This window comes from Dermacentor variabilis, chromosome 5 (assembly GCF_050947875.1).
Source record: "Dermacentor variabilis isolate Ectoservices chromosome 5, ASM5094787v1, whole genome shotgun sequence".
NCBI classification, from domain to species: Eukaryota; Metazoa; Arthropoda; class Arachnida; order Ixodida; family Ixodidae; genus Dermacentor; species Dermacentor variabilis.
Window position 1 is genome coordinate 203,296,928 of NC_134572.1, and position 20,521 is coordinate 203,317,448.

General features: G+C 43.4%; 1 protein-coding gene across 4 annotated transcripts in view; it reads right to left on the reverse strand.

Annotated features, from left to right (window-relative positions):
* LOC142583453 (uncharacterized) overlaps nucleotides 1-20,521 on the reverse strand; it is a 154,321-nt gene that overhangs the window by 79,481 nt on the left and 54,319 nt on the right. For 3 of the 4 annotated variants that reach the window (XM_075693919.1, XM_075693920.1, XM_075693921.1), the window contains exon 2: nucleotides 13,309-13,457. In XM_075693919.1, the coding sequence (XP_075550034.1) occupies nucleotides 13,309-13,457 (149 nt within the window). Of the gene's footprint in view, nucleotides 1-11,211; nucleotides 11,249-13,308; nucleotides 13,458-20,521 lie in introns of all 4 variants that reach the window. The other variant, XM_075693923.1, reaches the window with a different exon arrangement.

Consider the following 20,521-nt stretch of genomic DNA (forward strand, 5'->3'; position numbering starts at 1 on the left):
CAGAACTGTTTTGAGGTATGTATGCCGATGCCTTAAAATACGTTAACCAAGTTTATAATTTGTGGGAATGAGGACCATATTAAGTGCATTGTGTGGTAATAGTTTAGCGTTCCTGAGTAGAAATTTGGCAAGTAATTACAGAACCCTCGTGCATTTATCGTATTTCTTTATGCCTGTGCAAATGCGTAGTAAATTTCTCCAGTGTCCATGGGAAAAAAATAGTATTATAAGTCTCCTATAAATCTTCTTATAGAGCTTCTTTACATTTCTTGGAAATATTAAGCAGCTAAGTTAAAGGTGTGTTCAAAATGTGTCGCCTAATGTGGCCATTGCTGTAAGTCGTTATGGAAGCGATGCCGAGCGTTGTATTTGTGTTTCTCGAAAAAAAGCTGGATTTATTCCGCTGCCTAGGAAAAATGCAAAACCAACCGAGGTCAAATTTAGCGACAATGGGGGTGGCGAGAGGGAGTTTGACCCTAGGGCCATTGTTTTCGGAACGTAAACCGTCCGTTGTGAAAAATTCCTTAAAGGTTGGAGAGCATTATATACGGCCAATGGCTTGAAACATACAAGTCATAAGTTATATAGGCGCAGCATATTAAGCTATGTGATTAAATTGAAGTACACTGATAGGCTACAACCACTGCTTGAAAGAAACAGCTTCGCTGAAAATTGGGTTGTGATTCTGCAAGGTAGCACAAGCTTGCAGCATTGCTTTTTCAGATGTTATCGCTTCTCTGCCAAGAAACTATGCGCTTTCTTGGCGCTTTCCCAATCTACTCGTACTGGCGAGAACAGTGGGCCTTCCACAGCTTCTTATGGCTGTATGCATGTATGTAGAACGCGCACAATGATATGAAATCTCTGCATTTTTCCGCCATAAGCAGAAGGACATAATGCCAACATGCGAGTAATTGAAGGGGAGCAGTAAGTGCTCTATTCTTAATACCTTCAACGGCGATTGACAATGAGCAGCGCGTAGACATATACTATCCCAACATAACGACGCCATACCATCACGCGCAGCTGCAGATACGGTTTCAAGGTGTAAAGCCCAACCCGGAATTGAGAGATACTAACTGGCGCTAAGAATACATAGGACGAGAGCAAGAAAGACATGATGCCATCTCGGAGTCCCTGCATTTCCGGACTCTCCGTGAGCCAGCCCAATAGTGGACTTACGCTGAATCTTGGCCCTTAATTCGGATGCGTAGCAATTTCTACGCAGATGTTTATGCCCATAATTTATTGTAATTCAGATCAGGTTGCGCTTGGTGGTTTACAGCTGCTTTCTGTGTAGTGAGGCTCTTCTACAAGGTGAACAGTGGAGTCTGTTGATTTCGTGTTTATATGTTAACCTTGAACATCGCAGGAACGTTGGCTCCATTGCCTGCACCGATAAAATTCAGCAGACGTAAACATTATCATGAGTGCCATAAATAGGCGACTTGCTATACCTCATTCTCCCGCCTTAAGGTTCGCGCTATTGCCATTATTTATTTATTTATTTATTTACATACCTACAGCGCCCTATGTTGGGCATTAGAGTAGGGGGACGGAATTTACAAATGATGAATCTAACACATGACGCAACACAATATTAATGTTGAAAAATGCAGTACTTAAAGAACATTACACCTAAGGTTATTATGAAATAAAATACTCATACAATTTAGTACATAGTGCAACGCAATGGTAATCATAATAATATTAATAATGTAATGGCAAAAAACAGCGATTAAGGCAGAAAGCCGCGGACAGGAAAGGTTAATCTCCTATTCTATCCGAAGCAAAACACATTTTTGAACTAAACATATAAATGTTTGGACAAAAAATTGTCAAACACAGATGGCGTTGCTGTGACAATTTCAGGCGGCAGTTTATTCCAATCATGTACAGTTTTTGGAAAGAAGAAATGCTTATATAAATTGATAGGGCATTTGTACTCTTGTACTTTTAGCGGATGATCTGTTCGGGGTGATATGTAACTTGGTTTCTTCATGTATGTGTCCCTGCACAAACAGTCTTGCCTGTGTAAATATTGAAGAAAAGTTTAAGTCGCAAATATTTCCGTTGGTTCTTGAGAAGTGGCCATCCCAAGTTAACACGTATTTGTGATGAGCTCTGAGTGAAATCATAGTTGGCGGTAACGAACCGGGCGGCGCGTTCTTGTATTTGTTCCAGTTGATTAATGGCTGTGTTTGTCTCTGGGTCCCAGGCAGAGCTGCCGTACTCTAACATTGGAGGATAGTTTGTTAAATAAAGCGTTTCCTTTACCTTATGGGGGGCTCCCCACAAATTACATTTTAGAAACCTTAACATACGTCTAGCCTTAGACGCCATGCTCTCTATATGGTCATTCCAAGAAAGATTATTTTTAAAGACAACGCCTAAGTACTTGTAACTACTTAACTCGATCAATGGTTCAGTATTTAGAAAGTAATTTTTAACAAGCGGTACCCTCTTACCGGCGGTACACCGTCCGGTTTGACCGATATAAACCTGTTGGCAACTTAGGGGTATCTCATATAAGACATTACTTTTGCAAGCCGCGTACTGCACTGCATGTTTCTTAGAGCATCGTTCGGGTTTTGCGTTTGTCCAGCATAGGGCAACACGCTGCTTGCTACCAGTCAGGTACGCCTCGAGCCATTTCATCAGTGATGCTGGAATTTTGATGGTAGACAATTTTGTCAGTAGAAGGTAATGCGCAACAGGGTCAAAAGCTTTCTGAAAATCTAGAAATACGCAGTCAACCTGGTGTCCGTTATTTATTCATGATGCGACATCATGGGTGAATTCGATTAGCTGAGTGTCACACGAGAAGCCCCGGCGAGACCCATGTTGCATGGGGCAAAAGAATCCGTTGCTCTGTAAGTGACTCATTAAGTTGGTATAAATTATATGCTCTAGTAGCTTACATGAGTAGCTAATTAGTGAAATAGGTCTGAAATTCTTTGTCATTGTCTTGTCGCCATCCTTTAAATACAGGTACTACGCTACCACTTTTCCAATCTTTAGGCAGGGACCCCTTTTCGATGGATGCTTGAAAAAGAATTACTAGAAATGGGGTGACGGACGCAGCACAGTTCTTTAAGACATAGTTTGGAATGTGATCAATATCAAATGCGGAACTAACTTTAACGTTCTTGAGCAGTGAAGCAACTCCCTGTTCTGATATTTCTATGTTTTCCATTTGTTCGAAGTCGGTAGGAATTGGTAAGTCTTTCACAATAGCAGCAGTGCCGGAAAATATTGATTGGAAGTAGTGATTAAAGCGCTTAGTCTTGCTGGTTACGTCATCACCATAATTTACGTCATCTATAGTATGAGGCACAGCTACTTTATTGTTACTTTTACTTTTGACGTACTTCCAGAGATCTTTCGGATTAGATTTTATTTTGTCACCTAATGTGCGCAGGTATGTAGCCTCACCTTTCCTCATTTCTTTGTTTATAGTCTTGCTTAGGTCTTTCATCTTAAGATTCTTAAGATACGTGTTGGAATCTGGGCATGCGCAATATTTGCGATATTTACACGTGTGCTTGTCGTTATCGGGCGACACGTTTTACCGCCCAACAAATGTTATCGCACAGCGCAGGACGCGTCTGCATGTGTCGGAAGTTTCTGGAATATTATCGATGGTTCCCTCCGCTGTCTGTGACAGAACCTTGTGAAATCTGATTGTATGTGTGCGCGACGCGAATAATGTAGAACTTTGTGGAAGGCACGCGGTCCCAGCGATTACTCTGGAACATTCGACGACTGATGTATAAAAGCCGACGCGCTTACCCGCTGATCAGATTTTCGACGATTGCCGAGTGTATTCGCTGCAATCGTTCTTTGAGCGTAGCCTGCTTTTGAGGGCACAAGTTCGCCCAATAAAACGCTAGTTTCGTTAATCACAGTTCCGCTGCCTTCTTCACCGTCACTACCACGTGACAATATAATCGGTGCCTTCGGTTAATAATTGATCGAAGGTTGCGGTTCATCCATAGCTTATCAGTTTGCCGTCGGGAAGATACGATGCGTGATGGGACGTGAATTTGAACTGATGACAATAGCTTAGCTTTAAACAAAGACCAGGCAGAATTGAATGAATGAATGAATGAATGAATGAATGAATGAATGAATGAATGAATGCATGTGTGGTTTTTATTGGCGCAAGGGCCAGGTGTGGCCAAAGAGCGCCAAGCCAGTGTTGATGAATTCGCAGTGTAGTTATGAGTTAAATGAGGTTGATGTGACGTGGCTAAAAATAGTCGCTCTAGAGTGCGTAAAATCTATCTCTTATAATATTACGTCGATGATAATGACATGTTCTATGAGCAATAAAATTCATCGTGACAGAATGATGCATTATAAGATATATGTAAGATGGTAAAATTACCTGGAGCACTACTGCCTCGCCAGAGCCCTTCAAACACAAGGGCCTGGAGGCATGTGCTATACAATATGACTATCCCAGCGGCATCCTCTCAAGAGAGGAAGCGCTACGAATGCATGGGACTAATAACGTGTAGGACAACATCTCTGAGGAAACCTGGGACTGTGTGTGTATTAAAAAGCGGTTCCGGACCGAGAAACATTACAGGATGAAGAGGAATATGTTGACGGTATGCTAAGGAAAAATGACTCCTTCTCTCAGATTCGGCTTTCTGACACTCCAAGAGGACGTGGAGCACAGTCGGCCTCTCCCCGCATCTGCCAGAGGCTGGAGGGTCATTTCCGGTGAGTAAAAAGTTATGGGTGCCAAATGTGTGTCTTATTCTAAGACGACAGAATAGGACATCTGTCCGGCGTGATTTTATTGCAGAAGGCCAGAACCCTATTTGTGGCTTTAATACGTGTAGGTTATTTGTTTCCCTGTCCCACAAGCGTTGCCAGTAGTTTCGCAGTTTCCTGCGCAAGAAGTGCCTCAGATCTGTGACAGGGACTGCAGCGGTAGGATGAACAGAATACGATGCAATTGATGTGGCCATCTGGTCCGCCAGAACGTTACCTTCGCTGCCCCTCTGACCCGGCACCCAGCATATGATGACATGCTGGTTACATATATACGCTTTACATAGGACGGAGTATAGCTCATTGATTACTGGACTTTTGTGCTTACAAAATGACATCAAAACTTTCACAGCGCTTAGGGAGTCCGTATATATAACAGATTTCTTGAGTTTTGCTTTCCTTATGTGCTTTACAGCCGACAATAGTGCGTAGGCCTCAGCCGTAAAGATGCTTGTTTCCGGGTGCAGTACGTCGGATTCCGAGAAGGATGGGCCGACGGATAGGACACCCCCTCGCGTGACTTCGATGCGTCTGTGTAGAACTCCATGCCGGAGTGTTTGTATTGGAGTTTCCGGAAATGCATTTGGATTTCAATCTCTGGAGCGTGTTTTGTAACTTGCGTGAAATATATATCGCATTGTATCATCTGCCACTCCCAAGGAGGTAGCAGCTTAGCTGGAGGCATTAGGCGATGTTTGAGGATTGGGAAATCCATTTCAACACTAAGCTCCCTCACACGAAGTGAAAAGGGCTGTCTTACAGAGGAACGATTACGAAAGAGTGTATGATATGTCATATCGTTAAGGGTATTAAAACACGGTTGTTGAGGATTAGAGTGGACTTTCAGGAAATATGTTTGGCTGATGTATGTTCTCTGCAGATGGAGTGACCACTCATTTGATTCTACATACAAACTTTCAATGGGACTTGTTCTGAAAGCGCCAGTGGCCAGTCGGATTCCTAAATGGTGAACCGGATCTAGCATCTTTAGCGCGCTCGGGGTGCAGAATGATAAATCACGGCACCGTAGTCCAATCGTGATCGAATGAGGCTTTTGTGAAGATTCATCAAACATTTTATGCCGCTGCCGCATGTTGTATGGGATAAAATTTTCAGTAAGTTCATTGTTTTTAAGCATTTCACCTTGAGATACTTTATGTGTGGAATAAATGTTAGTTTAGAGTCAAGTATAATACCTAAGAACTTGTGCTCTTTGTTCACAGGGATTTGCTGGCCATACATTTCGATATTGGGATCTGCAACGAGCCCTCTCTTTCTTGTGAAAAGCACACAAGAACTTTTGTTCGGGTTCACTTTAAATCCGTTTTTGTCTGCCCATTTAGATACTTTGTTCAAGCCCTGTTCCGCACACACTGCAAGGTTGCAGGATTTGAAACCTATTTGTATATCATCTACGTAAACAGAATAAAAAATGGCTGGCGGTAATGAAGCACGAAGGATGTTCATTTTCACGATAAAGAGCGTGCGGCTAAGCACACCTCCTTGAGGTACACTATTTTTTTGTATAAAAGGTCGCGACAATACATTGCCGATTTTCACGCGGAAGGTAAGTTTGGACAGATAGCTTTCTATTATGTTTAGCATATTTCCACGGATGCCCATCCCCGACAAGTCCCGCAAGATCCCGTATCGCCACGTCGTGTCGTACGCCTTTTCCATATCGAGGAATATCGATAAGAAGCACTGTTTATGTACAAATGCATCGCGGATTTTTCCTTCAATGCGTACAAGATGATCAGTTGTGGACAACCCTTCTCTGAAGCCACACTGATAGGGATCAAGCATATTGTTCAGTTCAAGGAAATGTATTAGTCTACGATTAATGATTTTTTCAAATAGCTTACAAAGACAACTTGTAAGAGCTATCGGGCGATAACTTGCCGCCAAGGAAGGGTCTTTACCCAGCTTCAAGACGGGAATAACAATAGCTTCCTTCCATGAGGATGGGAGGTATCCGGCAGCCCAGATAGAGTTGAAAAGTGCCAGAAGTGTCATTTGTGTGTCTTCGTGTAAGTTCTTAATCATAGAAGATTCTATCAGCTCCCGGTGCAGAGCTTCTACATGTGCTCAATGCAGCTTTAAGGTCGGCAATATTATAAGGACGGTTATATGGTTCATCCGGACGGCATTTACGATATAATGTCTTAAGTTCAGCTGAGTGTTTATATTTGAAGAATGATTTGGTGTAATGTGTGGAGCTTGATACATGTTCGAAGTGTTCGCCCAGAGCGTTCGCCTGGTCCTCCAAGGTAGTCCCTTGGTCGCCTACTACGGGCAGAGGGTGAATTTGTTGCCCCTTTATCTTTCTTTCGCCATTCCATACTTTCAACTCTTGGGTGTAGGAAGTGATGCCCGAGAGAAACCTCTCCCAGCTAGCCCTCCTTGCCTGTCTCCGTGTGCGCCTTCCTTGTGACGTTGCCGGTTTAAATTCTATGAGGTTTTCTGCAGTCGGGGAGTGACGCAGCAAACCCCACGCTTTGTTTTGTTTCTTTCGGGCCAATCTGCACTGTTCATTCCACCAGGGAAGCCGTCTTTTACAAGAGAGACCTTGTGTTTGGGGAATGAACTTTTCAGCTGCGTCGATTATAAAATAAGTAAAATATGCTGCTGCATTGTCTATGTTAAAATCAGTGATAAGATCTCGTGATAAGTAAGTTGCTTCCTTAAAATCATTCCATTCGGCGGAGGCTAGTTTCCACCGGGGTGTATGTAGGGGGCATTCATGTTGAGGCATTGAATTTAACATTACAGGGAAGTGGTCACTTCCATATGAATTTTTTTACATGCCATTTCAAGTCCGGGAAAATTGAAGCCGAGCCAATAGACAGGTCTACTGATTAATATGAATTATTATGAATATTATAATAAGTTGGGTCCTCCTTGTTGAAGAGGCATGCACCGGAGTTCACAAGAAAGTTTTCAATGAAGCGACCTCTCGCATCACATCGCGAGTCTCCGCACATCGTGTGGTGGGCATTAAAATCGCCTGCGATTATGTAAGGGTCCGGAAGCTGGTCAATTAGGTTATAAAAATCCCTTCTTTCCAGATGAAAATTAGGGGGTATGTATAAGCAACATACAGTAGTCAGTTTATTAAAAAGAATTGCCCGAATTGACACTGCCTCAAGGGGCGTCTGAAGGGCGACATGGTGACAAGCTACGGACTTGCCTACAACTATTGCTACACCACCAGACGAGGTATTCGCCTCATTGCGGTCTTTACGGTAGATGGTGTACTGACAAAGAAAGTTTTTTTGTGTGCATTTAGGATGTGTCTCCTGAACACACAGCACCTTTGGGTTATGTTTGTGTAAGAGTTCTTTAATGTCATCGAGGTTGTGGATAAGACCTCTAACGTTCCAGTGTATTATTTGTGTAGCCATATTGTTCGTGTTTTTATACTGTGTGTCAAGAGGAGTCAAGTTAGAGAAATGACTTACGGAGCCTTTCCAGGCCCCGTGATTATGTTACGGGTTTTGTCTTTCTTGGAGCGGTCGCGAGACTCGCGCCGCTCCCGAGGTGCTAGATGCGCCTTCTGGCTCGGGGTTGTGTCCATCGACTCTTGGCAGCCGCTGGACTTCCGCTCACAAGAGCGGGGGTTTTCAGCGTAGGCCTTGCCTCGAAAAGCAGGGCCTTGGAGGCCACCAACCCAGAAGTCGATGGACCCTCCTTCAGGGACGGCGCAGCAGCGCTGGCTGCTGACGCCAGGGGGGCTGGTGGCAAGGCCGCAACCACACTCGTTGTGGGCTGGGCCGAAGCCGGAGTCTGCTGCGACGTTGCCCCTTTGCTCGCCACACCAGCATACCCGGAGGTATGGAAAAAGGAAACACGTTTCCGGGCTTCTTGAAATTTGATGTTTTCTTTGATTTTCATTGTGATTATATCTTTTTTCTTTTTTCCATGTAGGGAAAGTTATAGAGTATGCTGGGGGTCCACCATCACAGTTGGGACAGCGGAGTGTGCCATTACAGTTGTTTGATTCGTGTTCGTGTTCGCCACACTTTGCACAGGTTAGTCGGCCACGGCAGCTTTGCGAACCATGGCCACATCTCTGACCCTTGAAGCATCTTCGGGGGTTTGGGATGTAAGGCCTGACTCTAATTTTGGTATATACCGTTTCTAGGGTTTCTGGTAGCACGCTTGATGCAAAGGTAAGGATGAGATGCTTAGTAGGAATATCTTGGTTGTCTCGCTTGATCTATATTCTTTGAACTTGGATAACATTGTGTTCTTTCCAGCTCTCCAGGAGCTCTTCCTCGCTTAGGCCCAATAGATCTTTATCAGAGATGACTCCTTTGCACGTGCTCAATGATCGGTGGGGAGTAACGGTGATTGCCACATTACAGAATGCTAGGAGATTAGTGAGTTTGCCATGCTGTTGAGTGTTGCGGATCTCAAGAAGAAGGTCGCCACAGCTCATTTTCGTCACTTTGTAGCCAGCACCTAGTTTGTCGGTAAGGCATTTAGCTACGATGAAAGGTGAGATAGTTCTACCTGTCTTTTCCGGATCTTGACTGTGTATCACATGAAAGCGGGGGAAAGTTTCTTTGCGCTGGCTGAATAGCTGAAAAGTTTCTTCGGTGCGTCCTCTTTTTGAAAGAGGACGATCGGAAAGGGGGGGTGAATGACGTCTTAGCCATGCAGAATAATTTAATTTCGGCAGCTACGCCAGCCGCCCACCACAGAGACCAACAAGGGGACGCCACGAGTCCGGGAGGAAACGCAGACGCCAGCTGTACGTAGCCACTATAACCCAATGTAAAATACCGAAGGTTGGATACATACACCAGGTTAACCCTTGCCGACTAGAAATTGGGAAGTGAGAAGAAGTGATAAGAAGACAGCAAAGAAGAGATAGCAAGAGGGAAAATGAAAGATTGAATAGAGGGACAGGAAAAAGTGACTGCAGATTTCCTCCAGGTGGCTCGGTCTGGAGGTGCCGTCTATGCGAAGCAGAGGTCAAAGAGGTGTGTTGCCTCCGTCGGGGGGCTTTAAAGGTCCAAGCACCCAGCATCGGCTCAACCTCCAGGATCCCCCTTTCCCCAGACACGGCTAAGCCGCGCCCGGCTACACGCGGGAGGGTTCGACCCTCGTGTGCTCGGGTACGTGGTGCCACAGCACACCAAACGCCTGCTGATGCAGACGCCCCTGCGGGGAACAGGCAGAATTGACGTCGATATTTGAAGTAGTAGCTTAGCTCGAATAAAACCACGGACACAAGGAAGACAGACAAGGACAAGCGCTACTCACAACTACTCACAACTACTTACAAAACTGTTGTGAGTAGCGCTTGTCCTTGTCTGTCTTCTTTGTGTCCGTGGTTTTATTCGCGCTAAACTACTACTTCAAATATGGACGACCTACTAGCCCAGCAGTCAATTCTTCTAGAATTCATTTAACGTCGGTGTTTGAGGTGTGTCGACGAAACTCAGGTAGAAAGCCATCAAGTTCCAGAGATAGGGATGAGTAATCTGCTTTTAAATCCCACAAGTAACGCCGAAAGTAGTAAAGCCTTGGGAGCTATGCAAAGGGGGAAGGCAGCTGGGGAGGATCAGGTAACAGCAGATTTGTTGAAGGACGGTGGGCAGATTGTTCTAGAAAAACTGGCCACCCTGTATACGCAATGCCTCATGACTTCGAGCGTACCGGAATCTTGCAAGAACGCTAAGATAATCCTAATCCATAAGAAAGGGGACGCCAAAGACCTGAAAAATTATAGACAGATCAGCTTACTGTCCGTTGCCTACAAAGTATTTACTAAGGTAATTGCAAATAGAATCAGGAACACCTTGGACTTCCGTCAACCAAAGGACCAGGCAGGATTGCGTAAAGGCTACTCAACAATAGACCATATTCACACTATCACTCAGGTGATAGAGGAATGTGTGGAATATAACCAACCTTTATATATAGCTATCATTGATTACGAGAAAGCGTTTGATTCTGTCGAAACCTGAGCAGTCATGGAGGCATTATGGCATCAGGGTGTAGACGAGCCGTATGTAAAAATAATGAAAGATAACTATAGCGGCTCCACAGCCGCCGTAGTCCTCCATAAAGAAAACAACAAAATCCCAATAAAGAAAGGCGTAAAGCACGGACATTCAATCTCTCCAATGCTATTCACAGCGTGTTTACAGGAGGTATTCAGAGACCTGGATTGGGAAGAATTGGGGATAACAGTTAATGGAGAATACCTTAGTAACTTGACATTCGCTGATGATATTGCCTTGCTTAGTAACTCAGGGGACCAACTGCAATGCATGCTCACTGACCTGGAGAGGCAAAGCCGAAGGGTGGGTCTAAAAATTAATCTGCAGAAAACTAATGTTTAACAGTCTCGGAAGAGAACAGCAGTTTACGATAGGTAGCGAGGCACTGGAAGTGGTAAGGGAATACACCTACTTAGGACAGGTAGTGACCGCGGATCCGGATCTTGAGCCTGAAATAATCAGAAGAGTAAGAATGGGCAGGGGTGCGTTTGGCAGGCTTCTCAGATCATGAACAGCAGGTTGCCATTATCCTTCAAGAGAAAAGTATATAACAGCTGTGCCTTACCAATACCCACGTACGAGGCAGAAACCTGGAGGCTTACGAAAGGGGTTCTACTTAAATTGAGGGCGACGTAACGAGCTATGGAAAGAAGAATGATAGGTGTAACGTTAAGTGATAAGAAAAGAGCAGCTTGGGTGAGGAACAAACGCGAGTTAGTGACATCTTAGTTGAAATCAAGAAAAAGAAATGGGCATGGGCAGGACATGTAATGAGGAGGGAAGATAACCGATGGCCATTAAGGTTTACGGACTGGATTTCAAGGGAAGGGAAGCGTAGCAGGGGGCGGCATAAAGTTATTTGGGTGGATGAGATTAAGAAGTTTGCAGGGACAACATGGCCACAATTAGTACATGACCGAGGTAGTTGGAGAAATATGGGAGAGGTCTTTGCCCTGCAATGGGCGTAACCAGAGTGATGATGATGATGATGAATCTGTTTTATTATAAAAGAACACCTTCCTGGCGGTGGGCTTTTTCGGCGCATAGCAGTATACGTAAATTTTGCAGTAATTATTCTGTGGCCACTTGTAACGGGAATTACGGTGACGCTGGACACAAGATCTCGATCGTTACAGAGAAACCGATCAGTTATGGCTTTCATTAGCTGATTCTAACCTTCTTGAACGTTCAATGAACTTGGACAGAGAGTTGGCGTTTATCAGCTCGCAAAATCCTGTGGAAATAAGAGACGAGGAATTGTTTTGCGGTTGAAAGTTTTCCAACTTAATATGGGGAAAGTTAAAGTCGCCACCAAGAATAATATATGTCGTGTTTAACGAGAGTATGATGTCATTCATTTGAAAGAAAGGCTGCAGTGACCTGCAATTTGGGGGCCTGCAGAACGATCCCATTGCTCCAGAGCATCACCCTACGCCAGACCGTTTCACAAAGGCAGTTTTCTATGTTGATGGGAGTGCTGCTAAGACTGCTGTGGATCAAAACAAAAACACCACCACCGTGGCTGTTGCGATCTTTTCTGTACAAAGTGTAGTCTGACGGAAATAGTTCGCCGTTGTAGGCTGAAATATCTAGCAATGACTCTGTGCCAATGACTACATGCGGATTTGTCGATTCCAAAAGAGATTCAGTCATGTTTTTTTTATTTTTTAGACTTCGACAATTCACGACAATGAAATTCAGGTTGTGCGCTGTCTTACGACATGTAGCCAACTGTGACGGCTATCCGTCTAACTCGATTACGTCATCAGAGCCAGCATTATACTTGTAGTTCTTTTTACCTGTTTTGAGCTTATTGAAGATAAGTTTGAAGTCACCGCCACGTGATTTAGCAAAGTGAAGCAACATTTCGCACTCAGAACAAACCTTCTTTGAGTAGTAGTCACTAATGCCAAATCCTGTTCCCTTTAGCCTCGAGGCGGCCTCAAGGACACGTTGTCTTTCTTTAAAGGATATAAATATTACTATTAACGGTCTTTTCTTGTGCTCAATGTACCGCCCTATTCTATGTGCTGTCTCGATAGATTTTAGTTCGAGTGACACATTAAATTTCTCTGTACAGAAGGACGGAATCTTTTCCTCTGATTCAGCCCATGTCTCCTTCGCGGTGTCGGGAAGGCCGAATAAAATCAAGTTGTTCCGGAGAGACCCATTTTCTAGGGACACATTTTGTGACACCCTTCCAGCATGAAAGCAATTAAAGCGCCTCCTGCCACAAGCACTCAATTGATCTTTACTTTCAGAGCCTGCGAAACATTTGAACACTACTTTTTCTTACACAAAGCCCAAAAACTAGAGCAATCTATCTATTCACATTACCTGGACCATTTCAGCACCACCAGTGCCTGCATCAGAACTACCCCCAAAAGTTCAACTATTCAGAACGCCATGCTTGTATCACTACATTGACGCACTTCATGTCTCTCTCTTCTCTTTGTGATATGAATGAATTATAATATAGTGGAAGTTAGCCATTTGGGCTCGCACTTACCAAAAAGGTACACGTAGGTTCCGTTTCGTCTCAGGGGAGCCAGACTTCGCTCGTCCAAGGTGGTAATTTTGTTGCGTCCTACATTGAGAAACTCGAGCACGGGCACCTCCTCACCAATATCCACCGGAAGACCAGTCAGGGCGTTCCTTCTGTGGAGAAGACGAGTTGGGCACCATTACTGGCGCAATAAAAACTGCGTAACTTTTCGACAGCTTGTGAAACCTCCAACGAACTGAGCACACACAACGCTCTGGTAAGCTTTCATTTTGCCGTGAAGGCCCTACAGCTGTAGCCTGCTCAAGACAGACGTCTCACGGACGCAGGCCTCTCCAATCCTCTCTCTGTGGAATGCCTAGCTCTCCAATTTCTTTTTTAAATTGATGTTTCCCAGCTGATCAGATGCACGCATCCGAGAACGATGGTCTGCTTTCTTTACTGAAAAAGCTTTCGCGTACTTGTAGAGGAGCTGTTGCGCGACTGATTCAAACATATTTCCTATGAGTTAACTGTTATTCGTTCCCATGGTTTCGTATACGTTGTTTGGTAATTTTAACATGAAAGTCTTTTTTGCTGGGCTGCACCTAAAATCCGTTCCTTGGAAGTACGTCACGCAATCATCACCACGCAAATCCGCATGGTGATGATTGACACTTGACGGCAGCCGCGGAGCGCATCGCACACGTTTTTAAAGTGCTCTTCTGCAATTCCCAGGTTTTTCGCCACGGACTCACAAGCAAATGCGGAGCGTACAACGCTTGAGGAACTGCCACTCTGGTGTGCCAAACCACGCCGACATCGCCGGATCAGCGGCTTTTCTTCTTTGAAATTGACGCGGCAAGAAATTGGACACTGACGTGTGCAACCCCTGCTGGCATGGATCAACAATCTTGACCATTTCGTGGGGCGTTTCCCATCACTTGACGGCAGCCGCGGAGTGCATCGCACACGTTTCTAAACTGCTCTTCTGCAATGCCGAGGTTGGTTGCCTTACCTCCCCCCCTTTTTTTTCTCTTTTTTTGCTCCGCTGCTGCCGTCGAAGCGTATCAAACGGTTGAACATTTCAGCGTGTTTTGTGTCTCTTGAAGTGCCGCAGCCTTCTTCCTTCTTATAGTGCAAGACGCGCAAAACGGGCCGTTGTAGTGCTTGCCGAGTTTCGCTGGACGATGCTGACCGGGTTCTAGTTTGCTCTGAGTGCGAGTTTGTTTTTCATGTAGGGGACTGTTCTGGAGTATCTGAAAACGCGTTGAATAGCAAGCGCGAGACATCACCGAAAATGCGGAAATGCTCATTCTGTAAGCCTGTCGGTGGCAAGAGGCGTGTTCCCGATGCAAATCAAGCATCTGAAAACAACAACCTTGTAAAGTTGGCAGAAATTGACCGCAAGCTAAGTTCTCTTCTCGAGCTTCCGGCCCAGGTTTCATGCATGGAAAAATCTGTTGAGGTCTTGTCTGATCATTTCGACGCTATTCAACAGTGGCTGGATACTCATGAGAAAGATATGAAAGACGATAAGAACCGGTTAGAGAAAATTGAGAAACAGGGTGCATTTCAGCAGCTTTCACAGCTGGAATCTGATGTTGAGGATCTTGAGAGAAGGAGCAGGCGATTAAATCTGGAAATTCAAGGTGTGACTGAGGATAACGGAGAAGACCTGTTGAGTAAAGTAAATGGAGTCGCCGGAAGATTACAGGTTGCTTTGTTGTGCAGGCAAGATGTCGTAGCACTACATAGGTTACCTGGAAAGCCCGGGAAGCCGCGAGGAATCATCGTACGTTTTGCATGCCAGGAATTGGCCGATGCTTGGCTCGCGAACAAACATCCTTATCATCACCATCATCATCATCATCATCTTCGTTACGCCCACTGCAGGGCAAAGGCCTCTCCCATACTTCTCCAACAACCCCGGTCATGTACTAATTGTGGCCATGTCGTCCCTGCAAACTTCTTAATCTCATCCGCCCACCTAACTTTCTGCCGCCCCCTGCTACGCTTCCCTTACCTTGGAATCCAGTCCGCAACCCCTAATGACCATCGGTTGTCTTCCCTCCTCATTACATGTCCTGCACATGCCGCCCATTTCTGTTTCTTGATTTCAACTAAGATGTCATTAACTCGCGTTTGTTCCCTCACCCAATCTGCTCTTTTCTTATCCCTTAACGTTAAACCCATCATTCTTCTTTCCATAGCTCGTTGCATCGTCCTCAATTTAAGTAGAACCCTTTTCTTAAGCCTTCAGGTTTCTGCCCCGTAGGTGAGTACTAGTAAGACACAACTATTATACACTTTTCTCTTGACGGATAATGGCAACCTGCTGTTCATGATCTGAGAATGCCTGCCAAACGCACCGCAGCCCAATCTTATTCTTCTGATTATTTCTGTCTCATAATCCGGATCCGGCGTCACTATCTGCCCTAAGTAGATGTATTCCCTTACCACTTCCAGTGCCTCACTACCTATTGTAAATTGCTGTTCTCTTCCGAGACTGTTAAACATTACTTTAATTTTCTGCAGATTAATTTTTAGACCCACTCTTCTGCTTCGCCTCTCCAGGTCAGTGAGCATGCATTGCAATTGGTCCCCTGAGTAACTAAGCAAGGCAATATCATCAGCGAATGTCAAGTTACTAAGGTATTCTCCGTTAACTCTGATCCCCGATTCTTCTCAATCCAGGTCTCTGAATACCTCCTGTAACCACGGTGTGATTAGCATTGGAGAGATCGTATCTCCCTGCCTGACGCCTTTCTTTATTGGGATTTTGTTGCTTTCTTTATGGAGGACTACGGTGGCTGTGGAGCCGCTATAGATATCTTTCAGTATTTTCGCATACGGCTCGCCTACACCTTGATTCCGTAATGCCTCCATGACTGCTGAGGTTTCGACAGAATCAAACGTTTTCTCGTAATAAATGAAAGCTATATATAAGGGTTGGTTATATGCCGCACATTTCTCTATCACCTGATTGATAGTGTGAATATGGTCTATTGTTGAGTAGCCTTTACGGAATCCTGCCTGGTCCTTTGGTTGACGGAAGTCTAAGGTGTTCCTGGTTCTATTTGCGATTACCTTAGTAAATAGTTTGTAGGCAACTGACAGTAAGCTGATCGGTCTATAATTTTGCAAGTCTTTGGCGTCCCCTTTCTTATGGATTAGGATTATGTTAGCGGTTGGCGTTCTTCCAAGATTCCGGTACGATCGAGGTCATGAGGCATTGCGTATACAGGGTGGCCAGTTTCTCTAGAACAATCTGCCCACCATCCTTCAACAAATCTGCTGTTATGTGATCCTCCCCAGCTGCCTTCCCCCTTTGCATAGCTCCCAAGGCTTTCTTTACTTCTTCCGGCGTTACTTGTGGGATTTCTAATTACTCTAGACTATCCTCTCTTCCATTATCGTCGTGGGTGCCACTTGTACTGTATAAATCTCTGTAGAACTCCTCAGCCACTCGAACTATTTCATCCATATTAGTAATGATGTTGCTAACTTTGGTCGAAACCTGACACGAATCCTGACAAACCGTGAGGATTGGGTTTACATAGCTGAAAACCTGACCCTCGCTACAAGAAAGCTTCTCTACTTTGCTAAAGAATGGGAAAAAAGTTCTGGCTATAGGTGTGTTTGGTGTTCTAATGGGAAAGTCCTGGTACGTAAAAATGGTGGACACTGCAGTTCTTGGGAAATGTTCTGACGACCTTTCTGCCCTAGCTCATTTACAAGAGATATTTTTTGAGCTCAATAGAACCATTATTCACCTAGGCTATAAAACAAAAACCAAACGGTTCTCTACACTACGCGTACAAAAAATAGGATTAAGCTGTATACATGTAAATGTGCAATCTGCGAATAATTAACAACAGAACTGGAAACCTTCTTCTCAGAAATAGAAAACTTGTGCGATGTAGTTATGCGATGTAGTTGTTGGTAAATGAGTCTATATCATGTGGTCTATCTGGCAACTTTTCGTGCATGGATGAAAATATTGAGGTTCGATGTGTTGAAACCAATGATACGTTATTTGCTGTTTGTTACCGACCACATGATGGCAGTTTGAATGCTTTTTTCATGTTTATGGATAATCTGTTGTCCTTCCCCAGTGAAAACCAAATATGTGTAGTTATTGGTGGCCACATGAATATTGATATGGGTTCTGAAAACGCAACGACGCGCGAGTTTAAACACATTTGTCCAGAACGGTTGCATTAATGCCATATAATCAGCAACTAGGGTTACAGCTACAAGTAAAATTACGCTGGATCTCTTTTTGACAAGTTATCACTCTTCACGTATTAGCAGTTGTGTTTTGGCGCATTGCATAGGTGATCAGATGCCAATTTGTATGTACATTGAAAGTGCACATATTGGGATACGCAGCAACGCATCTGACATATTTTATCAGGACATTACTGAACAAACGCTGCAGGCATTTCAGGCAGAACTAAGCGAGGTAAGCTTGGATAATATCATTCAGGAAAATAATGCGGAAGTGGCTTACACTAAGTTTATCACAATGTTTGTTGATGTGTATTCAAAACAATTCCTCTGCAAAAAAGTAAGCCTTGGCTAACAAAATACCTGTTTAAGAAAACAAAGAAGCGTGACCAGCTTGATGGTAAATTTGTAAAATACCGTGACCCTGCTGACCTGAAGGCTTTTAAAGAGTATAGAAATAAACTAACCAAAGAGTTAAGGAAAGCAAAAGATGCATATTACTTCCAGGTGTTTTCTTCTTGCTCTCAGAGCCATAAACTTTGGAATAACCTCTACTTTATATTGGGGCAACAAAGAAGGAGCGAGTCTATAGAACAAACTGCTTACAAAGAACAGAAGTTATCACGGCAGGAAATGGTCGAACAGTTTAATAAACATTTTGTGTATCGCGATACCTATGTTACTTCTGCAAAACTTCCTGACCTTACTTTTCCCTCCAAATCAAAACACGCTCTTTTTCGAGCCTACAGATGTTCATGTAGTGCATACAGTATCTTCTAGTTTTAAAAACTCGTCATGCATTGATCTTGATGGGATACAAATAACACCCGTAAAATTTGTGCTACATGAGATCACTGAACTACATGCACACATATACAACTTATGCATCTCAACTGGTGTTTTTCCTGCAAAGATGAAGAGTGCGAGAGTAACAGTACTCCATAAGAAAGGCAACAAGCTAGACATAAATAATTACCGGCCCATACCTGTTCTCCCTATCTTTTCCAAAGCTTTAGAGAAAATAATATTTGTACGTTAAACTCATTCTGTAATAAGCACAACTTAATTAGCGAATCTCAGTATGGGTTTCAAAAAGACAAGTCTGCAGAGTTAGCCCTACTGCATCATAAAGAATATATCCTTACCAATTTCGAAAACAAGCTCATAACTCTCGGTTTATTTGTAGATTTCAGTAAAGCGTTCAATTATATTAGCCACAATATTCTTTTTCATAGGCTCAATCATTATGGAGTTAGAGGACTTCCTCTTGAATTTCTGAAGTCGTATCTTTAATATAGACGCCAATATGTACACATAAATAACTTCAGGTCCCAAGAGAGGTTTATACTTTCTGGAGTACCTCAAGGCAGCATTCTGGGTTCTTTGCTTTTTAATCTATATGTTAACGATATTGTAAATATTCATTTCAATGTAAAAGTTTTAATTTACGCAGACGACACCAGTATATTTATAACATCACGTTCTTACACCGAGCTCATCACCATATCAAATGAAGTGCTCCTGAACTTATTACATGGTCCAAGCAAAACCGCTGATGTGTCAACCCAACCAAAACTAAAGCTATAATTTTTTGGCCAAAAGGAAGCACCTCCCTTTTACTACATGTCACAGCCTATAATAATGCTGCGATTGAATTTCTGGAAGCAGCGAAATCCTAGGCGTGCATTTTTCTTCATGGCTGCTATGGAATGACCATGTAAACTTTGTAACGCAAAAACTGAATCAGATAACAGGTGTAATAAGCCAAAACGGTTACCTTCTTCCTACATCAGTTAAAGTACTATTATGTAACGCCTTATTCACCTCTCGTCTCAATTATTGTCACCCCGTATGGGGCCCTGCAACTGATACAAATTTAAACAAATTATTTTTATTATAGAAAAGGATAGTACGCGTCCTCGCAAATGTTCCGTATGATTCACACACGCCATTTATTTGACAAGTTTAAAATTATCGCAGTGCACGAAATCTATAGGCGTCGACTTTTGCAGAAGTTTTATCACATGAACAGGAAAAGCGATCTATCCCTTGTTAAATTATCATGTTTAGAAGAACGTGTCCCCTCACGTTTCACAAGAAACACAGAACCCTGGACAGTGCACGGTGTTAGAACTAATTACAGCTCACAAATGCTAAAAAACAACTTACCAAGGCTTTTAAATGCTTACAACAAATCTGGCAATGATATATGTGCCCTTACCCCAGCAGAATTTTCTCGACTTAATCAGCGGGACTAATATTCATGTTTATACGGTCAGCTATTTCAGAAGTGCAGATTAGATGAGTTTACAGCTTTTTATTCACATTTATATTACATATATATGTGTATATATATGTTTTTTTTTCATCTATCATGTGTGAAACGTTTTGTAACTTCATTACGCGCAACTATTCACTTTTCACTTAGCGCTTCTCATGCATTCTTGCAAACTGTGTATTTTTGTATTGTTAAAATCACGCGGCAGCTCCGCGCTGACCATGTCTTGTGGTCATAGGGGGCAGGTGTCTTTTCAAGCTGCACTTGCAGTTTTTCTTCCCTGCCTCCCACAATCTCTTGGAAATAAAGATATATTCAACTCAATATCCAATTCAGATGGTGATACATTCCAGTTTTCTGCCTGCCTAATGGTTAGGAAAGTAGGTATACAAAGGTTATAAAGGTTTCTATGTTAAAACAGCTATACTCTTGGCTAATAACAACCGCGTTTTGATAAAGAAGACGAAGGGAAGCGTGCCTTGTGTCTACGCAACCTTTCATCTTCGTTTTCAGTGCGCTGTTGTTATTAGTCATGAAACAATAGTAACTCTCCATCCAAGTCTTCTATCATCTTGAACTGGGCTCTTCACGACGTTTGTTTGTCGCAATGAGTTCATTTATGTATGGGCCGTTCCATGCAAACTGTACCAACATTGGCACTTGAACATCTGCAGTTTCTTTCTAAAAAATGTGCTTGCGTACAACAAGAAAAGTCAATGAAATATTTAC